Source organism: Hippoglossus stenolepis, chromosome 16, assembly GCF_022539355.2.
Source record: "Hippoglossus stenolepis isolate QCI-W04-F060 chromosome 16, HSTE1.2, whole genome shotgun sequence".
In the NCBI taxonomy this organism is placed as follows: Eukaryota; Metazoa; Chordata; class Actinopteri; order Pleuronectiformes; family Pleuronectidae; genus Hippoglossus; species Hippoglossus stenolepis.
In genome coordinates, this window is record NC_061498.1 from 13,428,536 (window position 1) to 13,452,930 (window position 24,395).

The 24,395-nt window shown below is 42.4% G+C and overlaps 1 protein-coding gene across 2 annotated transcripts; it reads left to right on the plus strand.

The window, feature by feature from the left end:
- The first annotated feature begins 233 nt into the window (after positions 1-233).
- On the plus strand, positions 234-22,930 carry ttyh3a (tweety family member 3a). 2 transcript variants are annotated; one of them, XM_035179794.2, is made up of 16 exons: positions 234-605; positions 983-1,174; positions 4,756-4,925; positions 7,118-7,229; positions 7,390-7,610; positions 8,363-8,458; positions 9,005-9,077; positions 9,801-9,876; positions 12,556-12,611; positions 13,245-13,337; positions 14,503-14,595; positions 15,328-15,464; positions 16,612-16,785; positions 17,530-17,605; positions 18,418-18,519; positions 20,806-22,930. In XM_035179794.2, the coding sequence occupies exons 2-15, from the start codon at positions 1,049-1,051 to the stop codon at positions 18,496-18,498; spliced, it is 1,584 nt and encodes a 527-aa protein (XP_035035685.1). In that variant the 5' UTR covers positions 234-605; positions 983-1,048; the 3' UTR covers positions 18,499-18,519; positions 20,806-22,930. The 2 variants fall into 2 exon arrangements, with proteins under 2 accessions (XP_035035685.1, XP_035035686.1); XM_035179795.2 differs by lacking the exon at positions 18,418-18,519 and having other exon boundaries at positions 236-605.
- Positions 22,931-24,395: the final 1,465 nt, after the last annotated feature.

Genomic DNA, 24,395 nt, shown 5'->3' on the forward strand with positions numbered 1-24,395 from the left:
CATTAGTTTATTATAACTTATCCATCTGCAGCAGAGAACTGGTTAGTTTATATGTGCCTTGAGATAATAAAGGTCCATGTATGGTAAGGGGTCATAAAATGGCCCCTCGGGTTAATCCACTCTATGTTCACCACTTATTTCTCACAGTTGCAGTCGAAGAGCAGCAGCAACATTTTCAACTCTGCCTGACGATCACTGGGTCGCCTCTGGGTGGCGCTGCCGTGTTGTGTATGTGCCGGTGAGGTGGGCTGAGCGAGGCCGGGCAGAGCTCACTGCCTGCGGGCTTAACGTCGTGAGCAGCCGCCGCCGCGTTGGTTCCACAGTCTCTCCCCTGCGCTGCACTTGGACCTGGATGAAGGTTTAACTCGGAGCGGCGTCTTTGAGCTGCGGACGTGGACCGAGACTCTGCAGCACACGGACTGAGGGATTACATGCTAACAAACAAAGAAACTCAAAACAGGATGTAAACGTAAACAAACCTCGGAGAGAGCTGCAGAATGTCCGGAGGAACAAAAGAGACTTCTGCTTGTACGAGCCGCGGCGGACACAACTAACCAGCGGCTACACCGGCTAACGTTAGCGGAGTTAATGCTAACTACACCCCGGTACGTGTAACCGGCTTTAATGTCGGATTATTTATTCAACCACATCTTAAATGGAGCCCGGCAGTAACGGGTTTCACGGCTAACATTACAGCCACGTCCTTACTGGTGGTGACACATCTCTACATCAAGTTTACTGGTTAACAAGCTAACTAGCTTGGCTAAGCCTCGGGTCGCTGGGTTTAGAGCTAACTACTAGCTGGTGTCATGTTAGCAAACAGTTGTGCAGCTTTTACTTTGGGTATTTGTTGCAATTTAGTTGAATAATTTACTTTCACTTTTTTAGGAAAACACCCCAGATTTCATGGGGTGTTTTTTTACCTCGAGCTAGTTTCTTGTGCTTTAATGTTTATGTTGTCCTCTTCTCATCCCGGATGCAGACAGACTTTATGAGGTGGACTCTCCCGCATCCTTTGCTTGTAAAGTCTCATTGACACTCACTCGTCATGGCTGCAGTGGTCAGCTACTCTCCACCATGGTGGGTGAAACTGCTCCACAGGCTTCCACATTTCAACCTCAGGTTCGAGCAAACCAGCGGCGATTTCCAACCGGACGACTGGACATATCAACAGGTAAGCTGACCCCACACCGGCCGATCCTAGATGCTGTGGTTCCCCAGGCAGCCTGCAGACACCCACCCACTGTTACTGCTTTGTTTGTTTCATTATATCAGTTTCACCGTCCGACTCAAGGTGCAGGGTGTGATGGTGATGGTGTGGATGCATGATCAGTTTTCCCCGTGAGGCCAGGACCTGTTCCCACCTGTTGTCCCCCTTCACCTTTTGATCCATGTCACCATCTGTGTGTGGCTGTTCTATCCGTGTCCTGACCTCTGCCACAGGCCAGTCAGCTGCCATTGTGCGGCGTGAGCCAAGTTGAGACCTGTTATTTTCCTTAAGATGCAATCAGTCAATAAGCAGAGTTTCGTATATACCACATACTGGGCTTTTAGACAGTTAAGTGCCTTTCCATTAAAAAAAAATACTGCCTTATGTTCTCAGATTAAAGTGGTTAAACTGGTGGTAAGGCGACTACACAGCCTGGAGAAAAGCTAAGACTGGGGGGGAGGGGAGCTCAGGAAGCAGTTGCCCACATGGTTAATATTAAAGAGAGTCTCTGAATTTAGGTCAAGTGATATTTGGTTTGCTTATTGCAGTGGGGTCATTCCGTGTCAGGTCCTCACACTTTTGGGCGGCACCGTCACAGATGTTGATGACATTTGCCTTGTTGATTTGATCATATGAGAAACCAAGGAACCGGAAATGAATGCGTCTCTGATCCTAATTAAGGGACATTGGCTAAGGAAGTTTGAACCTTTGGGGGGGGGAGTGACTGGCCATATCCTCCTTAAAGTCAATGGTCGTCATATCACTTTGAAGCTATTTTCCAGCTCCATATTTATCTTAACAGCATGTTATCGCCAATATGAAAAAAAACTTTGTTAGCCCGTATCTATATCTATATTTCGGTGTCATAGGTTTCTTAAATGACCAAATCAGCTTGCCAAATTTCATTAAGATCTGTAAAAGTGCCAGAGTGTGATGATTGACACAGACTCACCCAGTGATTGATTGTTTTCCATGACGGTAGCTCTTACTCATCCTGATGCAGTTTGTTTCCGTGAATCTGCGGTTGGTTTGCAGTCTACGCCTCTCAGTGCAGAGATTGTGTATGCAAATAAAACTGAAAATTATTATCTGTGTCAGCATTAGGTTAAGATAACATTACCTTCTTTTAATGCTCAGCAAATAAATCGTTTTAACATCTGTTAAAGCCACGTCATAAAGAAGTCGGGTAATACTACTTAAATTCTGTTGAAACAGCTGACTCAACTGTTCAGTTCAACTTAATCCCTTGTCTGGTAAGGTGGGATGTTTTTTGTTTGTCATGCTCATAATAAAGAGCTAATAATGTACTAGCATTGTCTAATCCTAAATTAATAATTATCTTAAGTTTATTTACTAATGAACATTGTGTATGCTGTTCATTTTTGGAAACGTGTCATTGCCAAATCCTCTCATGGTGTCGAGGTTTTTTAAAAGACTCTTGAGAAAGAGAGGTTAATGTGTGTGTGTTTTGGAGAGACTGCTGAGGGCAGGGTGAATCAGAATAGATTGAGGGAGGCTTTTAACAGAAGTTGAAAAACTGCCAGAGAGTTTTTTTTCCCAGTTTTAGCAAGTTCCGACGCTGTTCCCCTTTCGTGATTCAGAAAAACCAGAAGTGAAACCCGTCAGTTCATGAGAAATGCTAAAGAAGAAGAACATGCACGGCCTCAAGCTGTGGTCATGTGTGGTGCTTGTATATACATTTGTGATTTAAAATGAAAGTAATTCAAGTGGTTGCATCGATAAAAGTCCTTTATTTAATTGATTCACTATTTGGTGGATGCTTGGACGGAAGGGCGCTGTTCAAAACAAAAAGAGCATTTTAATGAACTGTATTCTTAACCTGATGTTTTCACTGGAGTCTATTTGCTGAAAAAACATCATTGTATCTGCTTGCTGTTGCCTATGATTGGGAGCCTTTTCCTTGTAGAACACAGGAAGGGTTCATTGACGTTTTGGGGTGTGTGTGTGCAGAAGCTGAGTACAAACAACACCACTGTTAAAATGTGGTTATTCACGGGAAACTGAATGTGTTAGATTAAACCATATTGCACATTGCATTACGACAAGCCACTAATGCAGGAAATAAAGCGCATTTTCTCACTTCCCTGACACATTTATTCGCAACGTAAAAGAGGTCATCATTAGGCTGCCTCAATAAACCATAATTATCAGCCAACTGCGATGACAAGCTGTTTATTATTGTCGATGCAGTGCTCTCACTGAGGCTTCAGGGGAAGTCTCGACATGTCCAGATGGCTGAACCGTGAGCGGTGCTCCGTCATTATGATGCACAGATGATGTGTGGAAGTGATGCACCAGAAGTAACACGGAATAGGAGCATAGGCTCTTCCTCCTGTGGTGCTGTTGCACTCAGTGAACCCTTTTCAGCCGAACTAAGCAGAGCAACATGCAGGAGCTGAGTCACTCAATGGCATTTGTGTCGGATGAGTCTGTGCGGTCTGCATCTCTGTCGACGTTAAACAAGATTGGCACACGGAAAGTATTGCGTTGCCCAGACTTTATGCTTTTCTTCAGTTGTTCACTGACGATAACAGTGTTGTCAAACCACTGCCTCAGGTGCCTCCGTCCGTCGACCTAGAAATCTCAGAAACCAATCAGATAAACAAAATATCAAGATCATCTGTAGCAGCCATCCTAAACATCATCCCAGTTCAAGCAGACAAATACAATTACTGTATACCAGCTTTGAATCATAGTCATTGTGTTACACATTCTTTGTTGAGACAAAATCAAGCACATAGAACAACAATAGATTTTTCCCAAAACAAAAGTGGCAGGATGGAAAACTGCACCAGCCCAGAATCCTCAGGAGTTTACAGTGAACACACCCCTCTGTTGACCTACATAGGAAGAGCTGCTGTTAACCTTCCCTGTATATTTCTCTACTGCTCACTTTGAAACTCTAACCATTGTGTTGAGTGATGAAGAAAACGCTTACGTGTACCAGTCTGGTTTTTCTGGGAGCATTCGTCTCTTTAATTTTTGCACCCAGCGTTTTTTGTAATCCTGATTCACTTAAAAGAAGCCTTTCATTGTGGTTATTTTCAGTTGTGTCTAGATCAAGTCCACAATTATCCTTGTATTACTTTGCTGAAATGAGCAGGCTCTTCTGTACCACTTTTGTACTCAAAATCAAAAGCCGCCTTTAATTTTCTTTTAATATCACAGGGAATGATTAAATCCTATCTAATATATTTTTGTTCTCCAAATTATAGTGCGTGTTCCTGGGTACTTGCATACATAGCATAACTTCTGTTTTATTTAGGATAATGGGTAAGACAACTGTAGTAAGTGCCTTTGTCGCACAGTATTTATTATTAAAGTTACGGCCGTAACAGATGCACACACATTAACAACGTCTCACACAGCGAAGAAGACAAATGTTAAGCACGTGAGGCAACATGTTTTAGTTCTTCGAGCTAATTGTGTGATGATTCTCTGTGGGAAACTTGGGGAGGCCATTAACCTCACTGTTATTGACATTGCAGTGAATTTTCCATCATGCTCTTCTTCTGTCCCATCAGTCCATCCTGTTATTGGGAGGTGTGGCGCTCGCCTGTCTGGCCCTGGACCTCCTGTTTCTGCTCTTCTACTCCATCTGGCTGTGCTGCCGGCGAAACAGAAATGTTGAGCAGCCCAAGGCAGACTGCTGCTGCACGGCCTGGTGTGTTATCATCGCAACACTTGTCTGCAGGTGAGTGTAACTGTGGGATGACACTGGGGAGCAGTGTGTTTTTGATCCTCAAGAAAAGTTATTTATGTTGTTCATTTAACACAGGGTCATAATTCTTTAAATCCTGAAATTGACTAAATCTAATATGGTCAATAGTCTGTATTTAAATATGTTTTTTGTAGTCTTTCAAAGTGCTCTACAAAGTGCCAATCACACTCACTCTCACATTCATGCAGTGCATATACAGTATGTGCAGCACTTTCTCTCTCACACGTCACTCGTACAGCGGCAATCTTGTACTCAGAATGGATTAGCCAGGGATTTAACCACTGACCTTGCGGTTAGTGGATGACCTGCCCTACCTCCTGAGTCAAAGCCGCCCCTAACTACCATCCCTAAATATGGTGCGGTTTTCAGAGTCTGAATTTCCTGATGAGTGTTTGGGTTTGACAGCAGAGTGGCAGGAGAGGAGAGCTAGATGGAATGACAAGAAAAGAAGAAGGCAACCAGATCTCATATTGTCTGCATTTTCTGCGCGTGGCATTCACCAGTTCTCTTTGTTTGTGACTGCTACTTTACATTCACACACCCACAGACAAAGATACAGGAAGAGGCATGGCATCCGCCGACGACTGATAATCTTTGCAGAGTGTTTACATTTTGTGGTCGGCTGCAAAAAGCTACAGATTCAGAGACAACCAGCCTGAGAACAGTCTGCCGCTCTGTATCCTCAAGACACAGAAAACCACCCAACTCTTGTAATTATGTTCAGTGTCTTCTGTGTTATTACATAAAGAGACCACATGAGAAGTTGGAAAAAGACAAAGTTTCACCGCAAAAGATGATCTGAGGTCAAATGAAATCACATTTCAGTTAAACAGCTTCTTATCAGAAATGCAGATGACGTAATTATGACCACAATCTGAAGCATCTCAGGTAGAACTAACACCCAGACGAAAGTTTAAAAATATCTCATTGTTTTTAAAGAAAACTTGAATTAATACAACTGAGGGAATGTGTCGTATACATTGGCTTCATTGTTAGGATTTTTTTTTTTTGAAGACGGTATTGTGAGAACTGAACCATCTGGACATGCTTTCACTCCTTGAACACTGCATTTGCTTCCTGTTTTCCCCCTCCTGTTGATGGGCCACCGGAGAGCCATCACGGGTGATTCAGGGAAGCACAAAGAGCTCAGGGACCTGATGAGTACATGAACTGCATCACAATCTCTGTATCTCAGAGTGTGTGTGTGCGCTCGTACCCACGCACAAATGTTTTCTCGTAAAAGCAAGTAAAACGAAGTTTGATAGATCAGACAACTCTGTTTTGCTTTCGTTCTTTGACAGTGTCAAAGCTCTGCACCTCTTTTAAAGATATTAGGAATATCTGCAAGTGCTTTTCTGTTTTTTCGTTCTTATTTTCTACGATAGAGAATGAACAGTGTAGTTTCCACAGGTTCACTTCTCAGCAGGGAGCTTGGTTTTTATTTTTGGTGTGACCCTGCTCCTGTTCTTCGCACAGCAGAGTGTGACAGAGGAAGAGATTAGCAGCCGTCCAGGAAGGGGAAACCCACTGATGGCTGGCTGAACGCTGTTGGAATGATTCACTTATCATCTTCCCACTTGATAGAATCCACTCTGGCTTCAGATGGACCATAGCAAAAGAGACCAACAGCTGCACAACAGGAAGCGATATCGTCACTGAGCCTTCTGTCTTCAAATTGTTTCTCAGAGCACAGCAAGGGAGTTTATTTTCACACACCAAGCAACATTACTGTGAATAGCGGCAAATAAATTGTCAGAATTGTTTATAGTATTGTGCGAATATTTTTCATGTTTATATGCCTATAGAAACTGTTTCCTGTGCAGTCGCCAGAACTGTTTTCCTGCAACCTGAGGCCTGTCTGTGCAAATGGGAGCTGATCTCCTGCCTCAGTGCAGCCTTTGTCAGCCGTAGTGCGGGGTTTGGGGCATAGCTGGTCCATTCCTCTGTGTTTCCATGGTTCTGTATGGAGTCTTTCTGCTGCAGCTGAATGGAGCCTGTTGACTGGGGTCTGAGCCGACAGGGTTAATGTAGAGTTCACACGCTTCGCTGGCCGCCTCGCTGTCCCCCTCGCTCGCTCTCATCTCTGTCTCCGCTCTGTGTCCTTTTTAGCTAATCCCTCCTCCTCACCACCCTGTCTCCCCTCCCTTCCTTTTGTCTCCCCTCAGCGCTGGCATTGCTGTCGGTTTCTATGGGAACGGCGAGACTTGTGATGGAGTGAATCGGCTGACGTATTCCCTGCGCCATGCTAACCGCACAATCGTTGGAGTGCAGAAGCTGGTAAGGCCCGATGGCACAAATTATACCAGCGTGTTTAATAATTCATCGTCCCACTGCCATGAGCGGTCCTGGTTTCCTCTACCACCAAAGCTCTGTAGTGAATCCCCTTTTCCTCTCTGTGCTCAATCGCAACGTTTCTTTGTGTGTGTGATGATTATAGGTATATGACAGTACATCCTCATTGAACCAAACCGTAGAAGACAATCTGCAGCAGCTTGAGGGCCAGTATGCGGGGCACGCGGACTACCTGTCCATCGTCCAAAAGCTGCAAGGCCAGCTGGACGAGCTGGTGAAACAGATGGTGGAGATTCCCTTCTGGGACAACACTAACATCTCCTTGGAGGAGCTGGCCGTCAACATTGAGCTGTATGATTGGTACAGGTAGGTCTGCTATAGTGAACAAACAGGGTCATGCAGATTAGTACAACAAACTTGTATGTAGCTCTTGCGTTGGGAGTAGTAGCAGCAGCAGCATTGTTAATAATCATATGAGCATTGAATACAGAGCATGCTGCATCTCTTCATTAATTTTTCTATGGAGACACATGCTCCTATTAATAATTCACATCCCTGCAAAGACAGTGGCCGCCACTCATCTTGCATATGTTGTTGAAAGTTAGTCCATCTTCTCCCTGGTGAGACTGTGGCGTCTGACGCTGCTCTGTGGGATATGTTTCTGCATTATGATGTCTGAGTGAATCCGATGTGGGGAGAAGAGACGAGCACAGACAAGTAACTCACCAAGAATCTTAAGTCTGCATCGAGTTTCCCAGTTTGTTAGAAAATGTTGAAGACCATGTCGTGGCAGCCCCTCTGGGCTGTAACACGTTTGTCGACATGTACGCTTACAACTATAAATATGCAAGTGGCTTAGGCAGTAATTCAAAGTGGAAATGACATGAGATGCACTTTATGAATGCCAAATTGAGGTAACCTGTCCAACTTAATCTGTGCATTTTCTCCTGGGGATCAATGATGTGTTATCTTAATGTAATGCATTAACACAGCAAAACCCATTTTGTGGTGTCAAACTCTGACTGTTTTGAACAACATTAACAAGCTTATGCTCTGTTGAGAGATGTTTAGCTGTGCTGCCCTCAGCCATGTGTTGTTAATGACATTGGTCTTCACAGGTGGCTGGGCTACATAAGCCTGCTACTGTTCGACGTCCTCATCTGCCTCCTGGTGCTGTTTGGCCTCATTCGCAACTCCAAGGGAACGCTTATAGGGTGAGTCTAATCACGAGATCACGGCCACAGGAGCTCTAAAGGGAAAATGATCCTGCCCTGGGAAATGATTTTTGCTCTTGTCACTGAGTCGATGGCAATTGCTGTACACAACAATTAATGTAAGCCTCTTTATGAGACTACACAGCTTCTATCTGTGCCTCTCCTCCTGTTCTTCCTTTAGATTTACAATTTGTTCCAATATCGCTTAATCAGCATCATTATTTTCCTCAATAAATGGATGAATTGATTGGCCTAAACAAATTTAGAAAAATAGTGAAAACGTCACAGTTGTTTAATCGTTCAGTTAATTAACAGAAAATGAATTAACTAATCGATAAATCAACTAAATCACTGGATATTAATGGATGGATATTAATTCAGTGTCTTTACTTTCAATGAATCGCTCGTCTAATAACAAACACTATGCTGAAACCACCTTAATTAGCTTAACCATATCTCCTTCCACAGCGTATTTGATTGTCGATGTACATATAACCCACAATGTTAAAGATGCTTACACTTCAAACCTCCTCTCGGTCTCCCCAGGGTGTGCTTGTTTGGCGTAGTGGCTCTGGTTATCAGCTGGGTCTCCTTGGGGATGGAATTAGCCGTCTCGGCGGTAAGTGTCCCCATCCAAGCGTAATGCTGTTTTCCAGGTAGAACAGCACAGTTCATTGCATATAATTGGAGAACAAAGCCAATGATTACAAAATTTGGCCTTGGAGGGGAATTTTTTTTCACTTAATTAGTTGAGCAGTGTTGACACAGCTAAAATATGCACTGAAATACCCTCATGATGTAAGTCAGCGCCTGTTTTTGTTAAAACCCCTTTATTTGTAGTAATAACACATTAGTGTTAACTTAACACATTGTTTTATGGTGAAGGGGAATCTTTTAGGTGACTCAAAATTTTCAAAAAATACTCAAGTCTATAGATGGTGATTAAAACCTGTGATCACAAGCAAAATTTGTGGAATTAGCTCTGTAGCACTAACATTGCAGCCTTTTGTTCTTGGACTACAGCAGCATAAATCCATGAGATTTGCATAATGTTTATTTATGGTTTCATTCAAACAGGCATTTTTCTGTATATTCCCCAGGAGGAAGAAAAATGTTTTTGAATTTACATTACATTTTCATGTGGAGGATTTTCCTCCTTTTGAAGATGAATCACACCTCACATTCAGATGAGCTTAGTTTAGTTGAGACACAGATAAAACAGTGATTAAAGCTGTGAACATTTCCTTACATTACATCAACGATGACAGTGAGTTTAATGTGTCTGTGATGCTGTTTCACTTTGTTGTTGTAAACGTGTAAAAAACTGTCTTTGTTTTCCTAGACCTCGAGTGACTTCTGTGTCGCTCCTGACACGTATGTCACAAAAGTGGCCGACCAGTACAAGGTCGTCAATAAAGGTATGAATAACAAACATAAGTGGCATTCATGGGTGTGCTGTAAAGAGAGGGTTTCATTATTCATTCAGTCAGCTCTTCAAACGATGAATATTTCTCCTCTCTAATTGAAGAGGTTGTTATTGTGCAGCAGTGAGACGACATTGCTGTAAAGAGTGGGGCTTGGTCTTGTCCACAGCCCATAAAGAGCCTCTAAATTTACTGCAGCAGGGTTAAGAGAGCAATAGGCTGCCCTTTTAAACAGAATAGGAGCCTCTCTGTGGCGTCTCATTTTAGTAATTGTCCAATCTGTCCCATGATGGGATGCGCGTAAGAGGGAAAACAGTGTGCCTCGGTCTTGTGTGTGTGAAACAGAGTGTATTAGGGAGATAAGAGGGGCAGAGGGGGAGGATCAGAGACAGTAAATTTCCTGCATCCCTCTTCAGTTAATGGAAAAATCGCACATCTTCAGAATTTGTCCTTTACTCCTCTTCTGCTAAAATATGGTGAGTTCTGACTGCACAGTCCAAGCTTGTGGGCAGAAGTCAGGACATCAGCTGTAAATCCTCTGATCCATGAGCACCAACTCATTCCATGCAGTGTATTATTCAGCAGAAATTAAAACTTTTGCCCTGGGGCTGCTTCATGCAGTGGTATTCTCTGAAACACATGTTAACTAGTTAGCAATTCAAATACATCTTTATTTAGCTCAATGTATGAATTTGGACTCTAATAAAGATTTTTACCAGTTTATTAAGATCCCCACATTTCAACAACCCTCATTAATATTTGTTTTCATTCCGCTCATTTCTCCTCTTTGTGTATAAGACACATGGTCTTAACAAACAAAAAGAGTGTGAGTCAGTCTTTTGTATTTCTCCCCTCTGGTTGTTTGTGAAAGTCTTAAGCTGCATCTCTGAAAAATGATGCAGCTATTTACCAAGACATAGAACTTAAATTGAAATAATAACTGTCTTAACAACAACTATCTTGAAGTCTTTATTCAGAGGCCGGTCTCCCTCTACATGTGCTTTTCCAGTTTAGTTTACATTTGGTGCCAGCAGTTCCTTGTGCTTTTAAAACCTTTTGATAACGAAATTCTCCGAGCGATTTATGTGACGTTCCAGAACCAGATTTGTTTTTGCTCTTTAATCCAGCCCAAACGTTTAACCTGCTGGGGTAATGTGCTGCCAAATCTCTGTCCAATAAGCAAGATCCCGTGTGACCATGGCCATGATCAATCTGATTGTTAAACAGAAGAGCCCCCCCTGGTCTTGTTCACTGCCTGGTAGCTGAAGTCTTGTGGTTTCATCCCTTAGTCATAAGCAGAACACATTCTTCATTTTCTGCTTCAGGGAACAGTGGCAGAAAACTAATAGAATTGACACCAAGTGGCACAAAAGCTAACCCAAGCCCCATGACGAGGCATCAATTATTTCCATCCTTTACCGGAAGTCAGACTCCAGGAAATCTGCTCTTCCTGACATTAACATGTGTGGGCGGACGTATAAGAGCTGGACCGACAGCAGCTGGCTTTATATGTACTTTCCTGCACCGGAAATTCTCCTCTCATGCTCAGCTGTGTGGGAAACAAGCTCCTGATACAGCAGTTGTGTGTGTGTGTGTGTGTGTGTGAGGATACTGCTGTACAGCTTTTTAGTCACACATATAAATGATTGCTCATCAACTCCTACACACTGCTGTGCTTTAGGAGAAATACTTTAAGCGGACGGTATTAGCGTGTGAAAGTCCAAAAACCTTGCTTTGGTTCCTAGTTTACTGTGAACAGCACACACGTTCGGTCTTGTTGTTACTTAACAATTCCTCCAGAGATGACGTAACCGCTCTTTGTGGTGTTTCGCAGGAGTCTTGGTGCAGTAAGTGAGGGTTTAGCCCGAGCCTCTCCATTGCTGCATGTTCTGTTGTCCCTGCGAAAAACACATTAATTCATTCATACTGTTACAGCACCTTTTGAACTTTATTTTCTTGGAACATTTCCCCTCCGAGCTCAGGATTAGCTCAGCGGGTGCACAGTTACAGCAGCAGTCATGCTCTGACGCTGCAGCAGGCAACACGACAAGACAGAAGTAGAAAATAAAATGGGAACATTTCTCTTGGCCTCTTTCCTAGAACACAACATAAATAGCTGAAGCACAGTGCAGAATTAATATACAAAATTATGTTTTTTTTATTACAGCAATAAACAGAACATTATGACCCGAATCTGCAGCTCCCCCTCAGCTTTACAGAGCTTTCTAGTTAGTTTCAGATCATAATTTAACTTACTGACTTATACTCCCTGCTCAGACAAAGGTAGCAACTAGCTGGTCGAGCATTTAGCAGCTATAGACACAGATATTTTCCTCAGGAGATGGTGGAGACCAAAACCCGAGGTGGAGCTGAAACGATTGGTCCATTAATCACTTAGACATTGTACAGAAAATGACTTGAAAAAGGTTGATATAGTAATTGATATGTCTTTATTGAAGGAACATTTTCCAGATGTGCATTTGTTCCAGCCTCTATTTGCTGCTTGTCTGGGTTATATATGATTTTAGGGCAAATTTCTTTGAGGTTTTATTTTGTACAAAACATTGAGCAGATTATTTGATTTAAAACAATTGTTAGTTGCAGCCTTGCGTGTGTTTTTATGTGGCTTTGCTAATTCATTCTGTTCTGTTCTTACTGTCCTCTCACTCACAGAAATCCTGCAGTACTACCTTAGTTGCAATCTGGAAAAGAACAATCCATTCCAGCAGGTTTGTTTCATATATTCCATAACATGTGAAACCAGTTTTCTCTTTTTACAGTTATAAGATTACGTCGGGCTAATAGCTTGAACATCAATATGATGCTCATAATACTCTAATCTAAGCAGACACAATATTACAGACATATTTACTGCATGATGCATGACCTTGTAACTGATGAGAATCCAAGTGGGCACATTGAGTCACTTCCATTGCCTCAAAGAAGGACTTTTTTTCCTTGTGTGACAGTACAATACTTCCCATTCTTCCACAAGGAAAAGTGGTGCAGAGCAGTGAGTCTGTGCTGAAGCACGTGCCTGCTATGTTAGTGATGTTTATATTAAAGTAGAGTTGCACTATATGTTTGTTACTTTAATGGAGTACCTACATTTTATCTTTTAAGCTGCATGAATAAATCAAAACTTTTGAGTGCCGCTGAAGCCGAGGCATCTATTGTTAGTGCACAAAAAGAAGCTATATATACGAAGTCTTTCAGCTCCGGTCTATAAACTGTCGGCATGCCTCCTCGAGATCTCCACTTGACTACAAAGAGAGACGGCAGCTGAAGGCTCTTGGTAGTGATAAAAAATGAAAAACAGTGTAGAGCTGCGCTGCTATATTATTATTTATTCTTCATTTCAGAAGCTCTCAGGCAGTCACAAAGCATTAGTGGAGATGCAGGACGATGTGTCCGAGCTGCTGCGCTCCGCCACCGGAGAATACAAACAAACTAAGGTATGTTTCCAGCCCCAGAATCAATACACTCTACTAGAAATGGCACATTACAGGGTATCTGCAACCCCCTCCCCTCCCACCCCCACGCCACAAGCTGTCCCTTCACTATTGTACCATTGTGATGAATAACCCAGTGAAGGGGCCCAAACCACTGACCTGCAGAGAAGTGAAGTGCACCTGTCCACATACAGATCTGCTGACAGCCCACCTGGGACATGCATTATGTCCATTTAGCTGCATTAGGCTTTCACTGGCCCCTTGTCAATGCAGCGCTGTGGTATTGTCCAGCGCTGGTCCTTGCACTGTGTTGACGGAGGCACAAATGAGAGCTGACATTGGGAATAGAGAGAGGCATATTTCACTTCACATACCCACACAGAGAAATGTGCTGATGCTGTGGAAACGCTTCTATCAGATAATCAGACATAATTTCTGCTGAAACAGAGAGATTGATAAGTATCACACATGGAAATCTGTTTGTTTCCGCTGGAGCTGACGTGTCCTGTTGTATAATAATGAAAGACAGATCCCTGAGAAACACGTGTAGAATCAATAATCTGTGAATTAATCACTGTTCGCCTGCTTCTGTTTTCCAGTTTTTCCAATCGTTATCTCATTCTTGACTGTTTAAACTTTTAATAAGCAGCAGTAGGAAACTGCCATTTAATCTGCTTTCAGACATGGATAATCCCCTGAAATTATCCAGAGGGACTGTTTGTGAGACTGTCTCTCCTGCCAGCCCCCTAACGTCAGACGCAAAACTGAAAAATAAACAAGAAGAATACAGATATCTAAGGATGAAAAAGAGATGCCATGCACGTAGAAGCCGCAGACAAAGATGTCAACTTAGAGAGACAATGAGATCCGAAACTTTTGGTGACTGTCCACAAAAACACATTATCTCTGCAGTGGAATATATACATTATGTCCTGCTTCCTCCATGTTCAACCCAGACCCCAAATGCAAACTCCGGACCCCATTCTGCGCACATGTCATGTCTGTAAATGGCTTTACTGTAATACTTAGACCGTGAGTGTTGTTCGAGTGAATGCTTTTCATTCTCCCAAGTATTGTCATTATGTTTAGTCGTCGCATTCAAGTATCCGAAGGTGCATTTCAAGTTAAGCCTGTTTCAATAGAGCTCGTTTTCCTCGTTCTCTTCCAGGAAAGTTTGGACCAGATTCAGGGGATACTGAACACCACGGAGATCAGCCTACATCAGCTCACTGCACTGGTGGACTGTCGCAGCCTGCACATGGTGAGCAGGGAGGAGAAGACTTACCAGAGAAGACTGGAGGGTCACTCCGTGTTTGATGGGGTGGGGGAACCTGGGGATTGATTTGTTGTGACACCTTCGTAGTCCAGGTTGGTTGTATGAGGCAGCCGCTCTTTCATACTTGTGCAGTTGACTACACCTGTCACCATAGATAACATTTGCCTTCCTGTCTGCGAGTTCTTGTCCCAACTGATGCCGGCAGTTCCTCGTTTATGAAGCAAGCTGAATGATAAATACTTGGCCATGGCTGTGCTGTGGAGGATTGTGCCTTGGGGATTTCCAAATTCCAAGTGCACATGTGCAACTGGAGCTCTTTCATGTTGCTCCCTATTCAGCCCTTTCATCACGCCGGGGTTTGTTATTTCTTGAAAAATTGGGAGTAGAATCTTCAGTAGAATACGAAATGCGTTTCTGCTGTGCCGCGCATGCAGAATGGAGATTCTCAGTCATGATAAGGTGGAGCGTTGCGCTTCTTTCCAAACCGGGGTGAAACTGCACTGTCTTCCAACTGTGAGCTCATTGGTTTGACCTAGTTTAAATGAGAAATCCCAGCAGATGCATTTTAAAGACCCTGCAATCCACATGCTGAGTTTTAAAAACAGCAACTCTGGGTTTTTCTTTCTTAATGCATTTTTGTTTTTGCTCTTTCCTACTCAAATGACACTGATCTGTGTATGGATGCAATAATGAAATCTGTGCCACTGCTTGTTTCAGGACTATGTCCAGGCCATGACAGGTCTGTGTTACGACGGACTGGAAGGCCTCATCTACCTCGTGCTCTTCTCCTTCGTCACTGCTCTCATGTTCAGCTCGATTGTTTGCAGTGTGCCTCACACCTGGCGGACCAAGAGGTAAGGCATCCACTGCACTCATACGGTACACAATCCCCTTTAACCCGCAGCCGCAGAGGAGGCTGCATAAAAGCTTTTAAGCTGACTTTGTGTGGCGGACTGTGTATACAGTCAGAAATAATTCAAGAGGATAAGCCCATCAATTAATTATGGTTTCACAGCATTTTTTTCGAACCCTTACATGGTACGAGAATGAAGCCGACAAAGAAATTCGCTCTACACAGACAAGAAAACATGAATATTTGTGTGTTTGTTTGCTGTTCAAAGCCTGTATGTGTTTACCACTGCGACAAGTCCAGAAGGCTCCAGCTGCTTCCTCAAATAGATTACTTCCCGTTATCCCCTCTAATTGTGCAGAGTTGGCCTAAATCTATCCTAACCACCGTCTGAGCTGGTGTCGCTCACAGCAGCAGCGCAGGGGTGAAATCAGAATGATTTCTTTGTCCTATCAGCGGCAGATAAGGGTTTCAGGATGGCTACGACGAGAGCACAGCTGTCGGCTCAGCAGCACCACGTAATTAGCTGATCCCTCCTTACGATGGGGGAATTAGTAGTATTAATTAATTAATCAGTTCAATATTGTCTCTGTGTTTTTTTTCCTGATATGCATATTTAATTGAAAATATGCTGTAATCTGCACAAGATGTTATTCTATGATGTCATAGGTTTGGTATGCAGGAAATAGCCTATGCACGCCCTGGCCACTAGAGGGAGACAGGCTCCATAATGCCAGTGTCATTGTTCTGTACATTATTATGGGAAACACACTATTGAGCCTCTGTGTGTGAAGAGAAGCAAGTGGAATCACATGATTACTGCAGAAGTAGGCCACTGCCTGACAGAAAACAAATGCAATCAGTGTGCTGATACAAAATTTCCTGTAGAAACTGAACCAATTACATGAGTCTATTTTTACAGTCTTTGTTCAGTCCCATTAGGGTCAGTGGAAAGTTGCCTCCTCTTTGCCTCAAACAGCAACAAATTCCACCTGTTTTCTCTCCCTGTGGGGAAATTTAATCAAAACGTGACGTTGAATAAACACTAAAACGTCACCACGTGGCATTTTTAATGCTCCTTTTGTCGTCCGTCAGTAAGCACAGGGGTTCCCTCTGCTGGTGGTGCTATTGAAGTTTTTTTGGTTTCGCAGGAGCGAGGACGACAGTGAGGATGAGTCTCCGAGCCACGGAGGGAGGCAGAACCATGATAACCTGTACCGGGTCCACATGCCCAGCCTGTACAGCTGTGGCAGCAGCTATGGCAGTGAGACCTCCATCCCTGCGGCCGCCCACACCGTCAGCAACGCACCTGTAACAGAGTACATGTAAGTTGCCACTGCTGCACACTACTGTGAATTTGAACAGAGAGGATCACTTAGACAAAGGCAGAAGTGGTTTTGTTCTGCTTAAGGAGACAGATATATGTTACTTCAGGCATTTTTTACACCTGAAAGTCTGAGACAAAGTAATGTCTTTGATACAAATGTTCCCATCTTACATTGTTTACATTTGATCTGGTTAGTTTTGGTTTCACATTGCAATTTATCGAGCTCACTAAAGAATGTTGTATGACATACGTACGTCTTGTTGTCATCACCTACGTGGGCTCCGTCTACCGACACTTGACATTGATTGGTTTAAAGACAGATGTGCATCTGATGTTTGCAAGTTGTCAGTTCAGCGGGAAGTAGTCTCTCTGTTTGAATGGAGAAAAGCAATGTTTTTCACACTGCAGATGATTTATGTCATTGGTCTTGACCCTGGTCGGAGGCACATTTCACACCTGTTATTTAGGTTCGGACTACATTCAGCTTATACGTCCCGAGTTCTCTATACAAAGTGATGCAGTGGTCTGCAGATTCAGCTGTTGCCCACCAGTCTTGGTGGCTGTGAAACCCAAAGCCCAGTGTTAGGGAGAGTGACGGGGGCATTCTTGGAATGCTGAAAACTGACGTGTAGAGTTTCATGTACAGTATATTGTTTCACATCTGTAAAGCAACATGTAGGGATTTGACACTGTACTTGTGTGCATGTTGTTGTTTGATCTCGCTGTGTGTTTGATTCAACAGGGCTCAGAACGCCAGCTTCCAGAACTCTCGCTGTGAAAACACGCCTCTGATTGGACGAGAGTCTCCTCCCCCCACGGTAAGTGTTATGTTCCCTGTATAAACACGAGGGCTGTCGGAGCACCTCTGGGTCGTTTGGCAGCTTTTAGTCAGGGACTATCTGTCTGCCCTTATGGATGGACAAAATATTCTAGCTAACTATGGAACCAGAGGAACTAAATGGCGTGTACGCAGATGTTTGAGTTGGATTTAAAGAACAAATCAAAAGAAGCTTTGCTAAACTTGACCCTTTTTATGGAAGAGGTCGGTGAAACAAAAATGAATTTCCCTACATGGATCAGTAAAGTGACCATGTTGTCTGTCTTTTACGTGACACAAGTTGGAAAGAACACGAATCGTGCACATTGCTCTTCACTTGTTCTCATCCAATTGATCACTCAAACCTTTATCAAGCAAAGTTTGTACAGACGAGCAGCCAACCTCCTATGATTGGTGGTTTTTCTCAGTCACTGTTTGTCTACATGAACTTTGTCTGATGAGAATCTGAGGACAGAAACGTCGTTGGCAAAGAACGTTCAAGTGATGAACAGTGTGTTGTCTTTCCAAGTCCAGAGCGTTTGATCCTCTGCAGCTGTCTCTTTATGTTGTGCAAGAACTGTTTTTGACAGGTTGACACAGTTTCGCAGATGTTAGAATGATGTTAGAGAATTTACAAACGAGCCAAATTCAGTTTCTCCCTCCTGCCCCCCAACCTCTGGCCTGAACCTCTACCAGACATCCTGCTCTCCCTGGTGTCTGTGTGTCTGCTTGGACCTAGACGCTGCTTTGTGTTACATCTCTATACTCTCTTCTTGTCGTGTTGTTTTTTTTTTTTCCTGCGAATCCATACAGTTGTATTTGACTGCCGCCGACAGTAACAGCGGTCACTGCTGGCAGTTAAAGCCTTCGGAGAGTTCAAGATCGTTTTGGTAACCTCGTCTGCTATGCTAACAGGTACAAAACATGCCCGTCCCCTCCACCCGCTGACCTGCTCCTCCTCCCAAACCCCACCCAGCTCTAACTCACCCTCTGCTCAGGTCTCACCAGGCGCTGCTGAATCACCCATGCCCCCACTCCCCCTCTGTCCTGACTCCTGTCCCACCTGGTGTCTCACCTGATGTTTGTTTTTTGGCCCCGGGCTGCATGTTTCCCCACACCCCTTGCACCACAGATGTATTGGGAGGATCATGGGATGCTGTAATTCTGCCCAGTGGCTCACTGTTATCTATGAGTCAACAATGAGTCATCGTGAAGTTATGAAGCCGTTTCACCGGTTACATGGAACTGCTTTGTTTTTAGGATTCTGTGTAATAGGGAGAATTCCACTGAAAGTGAGTTTTTGTAAGAACTCACAAGGTTTATTAGTCATCAGGTTGTATCTCTTCTTGCTTATTTTCCTTAGTGTCTTTACTGGCACTGTATCTGGTGAGATAACTATAAATACAGTTTTCTAACTAAGCCGTGCCTTCCCGTGAGGGGGGGAGATTTGAGGGAAAGATACTGCCACGGAAACAAAGGAACAAGGGGGGTGCACCGCAGCACTAAAACAAAGAGAGATTCAGTATTGTTTGTTTCTCTGATTTAATCTGTTTAACATCACAGTCAGTAGTAGTGATTGTGATGCACATGAGGCAAATACAATCTTTTAATTAGCACCAGGTTTACACATTTTTCATCAAAAATCGGTCTTAGTTCTGAACACTCAGATTTGATACATATTTTCAAATAATTTACTAGCATGATTTAAAATCCAAATCCCAAATCTTACCAAAAGATGTAAAGACCAATGACAAAGATGGACGACGCATCTCCACTTCCTCCCACTGTGAAAAAACGAATCCAAAATATCCTGGATTCAAGTGCTGCTATTTTGGGCTGGTGACAAAATTTGGAGCCACAATCTCGTGGCAGAGATCGTGCCAATACACACACTCGACCAATTGCAACCAATTGTTAAGAACTACCTAAAAAGACAGAAATCCTCTTTGTAAAAACTTTTACCTAGACCTTGACTTTTTATCTTGGTCCATGTCCCATCCACTAACACGGAGGAGGTAGTATTTATGACTCATACTGAAGACAAACACCAGGGGGCAATCAAGATGATTTCGCTTCACTTTTAGGCGCTGTCATCTCTTCCATCTTTAAAGTCTGTGTGACAACTTTAACTCCAGTATCAGAGTTAATGTGCTAGTATATTTATATGCACATCAGAGGGTAGATTGTTTACTTCAGCGTATTTTTAACACACTAAATGGAAAACTTAAACTCTATCCTACAGTCCCTGAAGTTCACTGGTGACTTGTAGACGAAGCATTTAATTTAAAGTTGCAGTGGAGGGGGCCTGGTTGTCTGGATTTCATCTGAGAGGAGTCGCTGTGTTCAACTTTGAAAACTCCTGTTTATACAAATTGAGACTGTTGAGAATTAGCATCTTGTCTTTCATGTGAACGTCTGACGTCGTTTACTTTGACATCTGAGGTAAATCATGTTGTTAAATTCAGAGGAATATATTTAACATCCCTAAGCATAAAGTGGATCTGAAGGATGATCGTAGCATGAGAGAATAAATTCCACATGAAAAGTCCAACATGGTTTTTTCCACATGAGTTTGAAATGCAGCCTTTTTGTGTTTGTGTCGCCTGTATTCCACAAATGCATGGGTGCATCCTAAATGTAAACGAATGAGCGACCCTGCCGATGTGCACGAAGGTTGACGAAAACCACAAAGTGATATAGATGGAACCAGGGTTGGAGTTTTATTTATTCAGCTCAACTCCTTGTTCTCTGCTTTCCCCTGTTTAGCTGTTGCTGTGATGTTCTCTCTGTATTTGAATGGTTCTTGATCCCTGTAGATTCCAGTTCTCTGGACTCAGTGTGGACGCTCATCTGTGTAGGATTTTCTCTGATCTGTTAAATCGTGCTCTGTTATGCATTTGTCCAATCTGTATATTCATATGTTCCTCCGCTGCAGCTTTGGGAGTTTGATTTACCTGATGGATTTTCTTCTTACTCTGCTAAGTTTAGATTTTGTCTGTTTTTTACAACGGATACATTTTTTTTAAAAAAGGCTTCAAAACCAGTTTCAGTTCAAATCCTACACAGAATGTGTTTTGTATGTTGTAGGGATGACTTTTACCCTTTTGTGTTCCACTTGTTCTTCTCACATTTTGAGCCATAAAGGGTGAAATCGTGATTCTCATTTGCTCCCATGTGTCATTTTCTGTTTCTTCTCCACAGTACACCTCCAGCATGCGGGCGAAGTACCTGGCCAACAGCCGACCGGAGCCGACCAACCCTCCAGCGCCCTAGACCACGCTGGACTTTCTGCACTGGCATCAGTCAGGGTTTTTCTTCTTTTTTTTTTTACTCAGCCGCTCCACCTTCTGTTTTTCCTCCACCGTTAACTCTCTTACTCGACTTGAAACGGAAAACCAAATGTGCTTTCGCTGATTGGTTGAAGTGAAAAGTGACGGACGTGACATCAAAGCTCATCTCTCCAGTTTCTACCATCCTACTGGGATATTATCCTCACTCTGATTTGACGGAGCCTGGACTGACGTTTACACTCCTTTTTTTTTTCTCTTTACATTATGACATTGTACAGCGTCACATCTAACAAGGCTTTGCCGTGTTGAGGACTCTGGAAGTGCTCACTGACTAACACTGATTACTATTAGTTGTTTTTGTAAAGAACTGTACCCCCTGCCCCCCCCTCAGTCGGAGAGGGAGGAAAATGCCTTACACGTAATTACGGGAGGAATCGTTGGAGATCTTCCCACCTGAGGAGTAGATATCGTTTCTTGCATTATTACACATTCAACAAAATACCGAACTGGCGTAGTTAGATTAATTTCACAGCGCAACATCACGGTTGCTCAGGTTTCGTGGATCTTAAAATGCAAATCTGATAATTGCATTATTTTCCTGTTTGATATCATATGTGCACACGGGCTTGTTTTTGGCGTTTCGTCTTAAATCTGACGTCTGGGACCAGTTTTCCTGCGGTATTGCACGTCGAACACGCAACAAGTCTTTTTGTCTTCTCGGGACACTGTTATTTCCTGTGGCTTTTCAACAAAATACATTTATAAGCCACTTTTCCAAAGCAGTGACAACACTGTAACTCGTGAAGCTGTGAACTTTGACGCTCTCAGAGGATTTGAAAAGGACAAAGATGAAATGAGTTAAATAGTGGAGAGAAGTTTTTATACTACTGGAAGCAGAATTTTTTCTTTTCTCTTTTTACCGACGATGGTGATGCGCTGGAATACAGAGGAGTGTGTGTGATGTCTTTCTTCAATCTTGCTCCAGACTTTTTAAGATCGTTTTGCGGTGCCCCCTCTTCACCAGACTGCTTGTAATTCTCAAAAGTTGTAAAGCTCCATTTCCCTCGACATGGCCGGGAAGTACAATCACACATTCTTGAGTCTGCCTGGTAGAGGAAGCCACTCGTCCCATCATTAAGTCTTAATGCACATTCTGGTGAAAGTCTGCATATTCCAGCTTCTCAAGAAGAGGGAACTCCTGTGCATTGTCAATCCAGTGTCTCACAAATGTGTTTTAGCATTTATACGAACAGTAGAAAAACGAAGTGGACGCTGTGAAGGAATTGCCACGACTCCGCTCTCTCATATAAACTGGAAGCTGTTCCTGTTGAAGCATGACGATCCTTTACGCGTGGAACGAGATGTTTGTACCTCCGATGCTTCAACTCGCTTTTCTCTTCAATGTGCTTTTGTGACCAGTACAAGAGGTGATTTTGTATTTTTTTGAGATTGTGCCAACAAATGGAAGCACAACTCTTAAACTCTGAATATCTTTATTTTTTAAATGTCTTTACTTTAGGCCTGTTTGTAACGATGACAGCTCCAACGAGAAAACGAGCCTGACTTTTTTTTCTCATTACATTTATGCTCTGTAAGACTTTTACTACACTGATGCAATCCTTGTGTTTTTCGTAGTGGTCATATTCTATTTGTTGTTTGTTACTCAAAGCTGTTGTACAGGTCGTGGACATTTACAAAATGAAGAAAAACAAAAAAAGTACTGAAATGGACTTTTCTTTTTAATTTCTTAAAAAAAAATATTTTACATTTCAAAAAATGTTTCTATTTGATTTGCTCGTAGATTTTTTTTATTTCATTTTAGAATCTGTAGCAAGCACAAAGTGTTGCTTCATTAATGTGAATAAGGTAAATAGGTTTCAATTTTTTCTGTTAAAAAGAAATCACTAGGGATGTAATCAGTTTTTATTTTTTATTTTGTACATCTTGTTTGCTGTCTCTAAAATGTGTACATGTAAAACCTGTGGTGATTCTGAGCTTGAATGCTGTGTTTTAAAATTAAACAAACCTTAACTGTAGACTTCCGCCTCTTTGGATTCCTTTGTGTTAACAGCAAGACCAGGAAGTGACACTAGGGGGCAGCAAAACGTCACTGTTGACCTGAGATTTAATGGTACTGGTCGTTTTTACTAACGTTATTTTTTACTGAATCTTACCAAAGCTCAGCTCTATGACTGAAGCAATAATATAAAGTCACAACAGCCATAATATGTGAATACTACATATACTTAGAAAGGTTTTTACCCATTTAAACAAATGGTCCTTTTTAGTTTATACAGGAGTTTGTGATGTATATTTTAATGCTAAAGATGATTTTTTTGTTGTCTGTGTACGTCATTCTGACTTTATAGTGTACATGTTATCTGCAGATCTTAAGAGTATTAAAAACATTACTTTCAGTTTCCTTAAAAAAACTTTAATAGGTGTTTAAAAGTCATATTTTCATTTACAAAGGCTTAAAATAAAATCAGTCATGTAATGTTGGATCTGTAAGTTGTTCCTGAGTGTTTTAGTTCTCATCTAGCCAACCATTAATCCACTTATATATCACTGATAGATATCACTTCTGTTGAGTATGAACTTGAAAGAAGATTAGATTTTATGTGGAATTAAAATGTTCTTGTACATATCTTGGCATATCTTCACTTTTTAAAACAATAACTTTTCCCAGGAAAGATTTTCTGACCGTCTGTCATGAAGGCAGCGTCTCCAGATGATGTTTATTTTGATAAACTTCATCTGGAGACACGATCGTTGGACAAGTCCAGGGTCCAGGACATGAAAATGTTATTTCACCAGATCAGACAGAAGATTATTCACATCACTAATCTCTATTCTATTATAACAATGTATGAGATGACTGCATGGAAACAATGTGACAATGTGAAAGAGCTCGTTCATGATCAACCTAAATCTGCAGCTCCCCTCAACATTCCACAGCTTTATAACAAGCTTCAGCTCATTCTTTACCTGTACGACCCACAACTTTACTGTTTTTATTCATTCTCACTGTTTCTCAGCATCAACTTTAGTTGTAGTTAAAACCACTAAAAACACAACTTAACAGTCAACCAGTCAGCACCAAACAGCATTTAGCAGCTAACTACGAAGCCAGAACAATTTCCCTCAGTTTATGGAGGAGACCAAACACAGAGCTTAAAGAGAGTGAATATGTGACTTGTATGTGTCCGGTGTCTAAAAGCAGGACTTCAAATGGAGGATAGTGTTTTTGCAAACAAAGTGAAAATATATCAGTGTTGGGTTCACTACTCGTTTTCAGGTCGCAACACAAAATTCACTTATTTCAGGTTTTTAAGATAAAAACACATTAAGATTCTCTAAATCTTTTTGTGTGACTGTGATGACTTCCTCCTCCAACGTCCATGAGACTGAAGAGCATGATTTCTGAAGAAAGCTGTATTTCTCTAATCAGTATTTAATGCTGACAGAGCGCAGGCCTGCAGGCAGATCCCTCTGACCGGA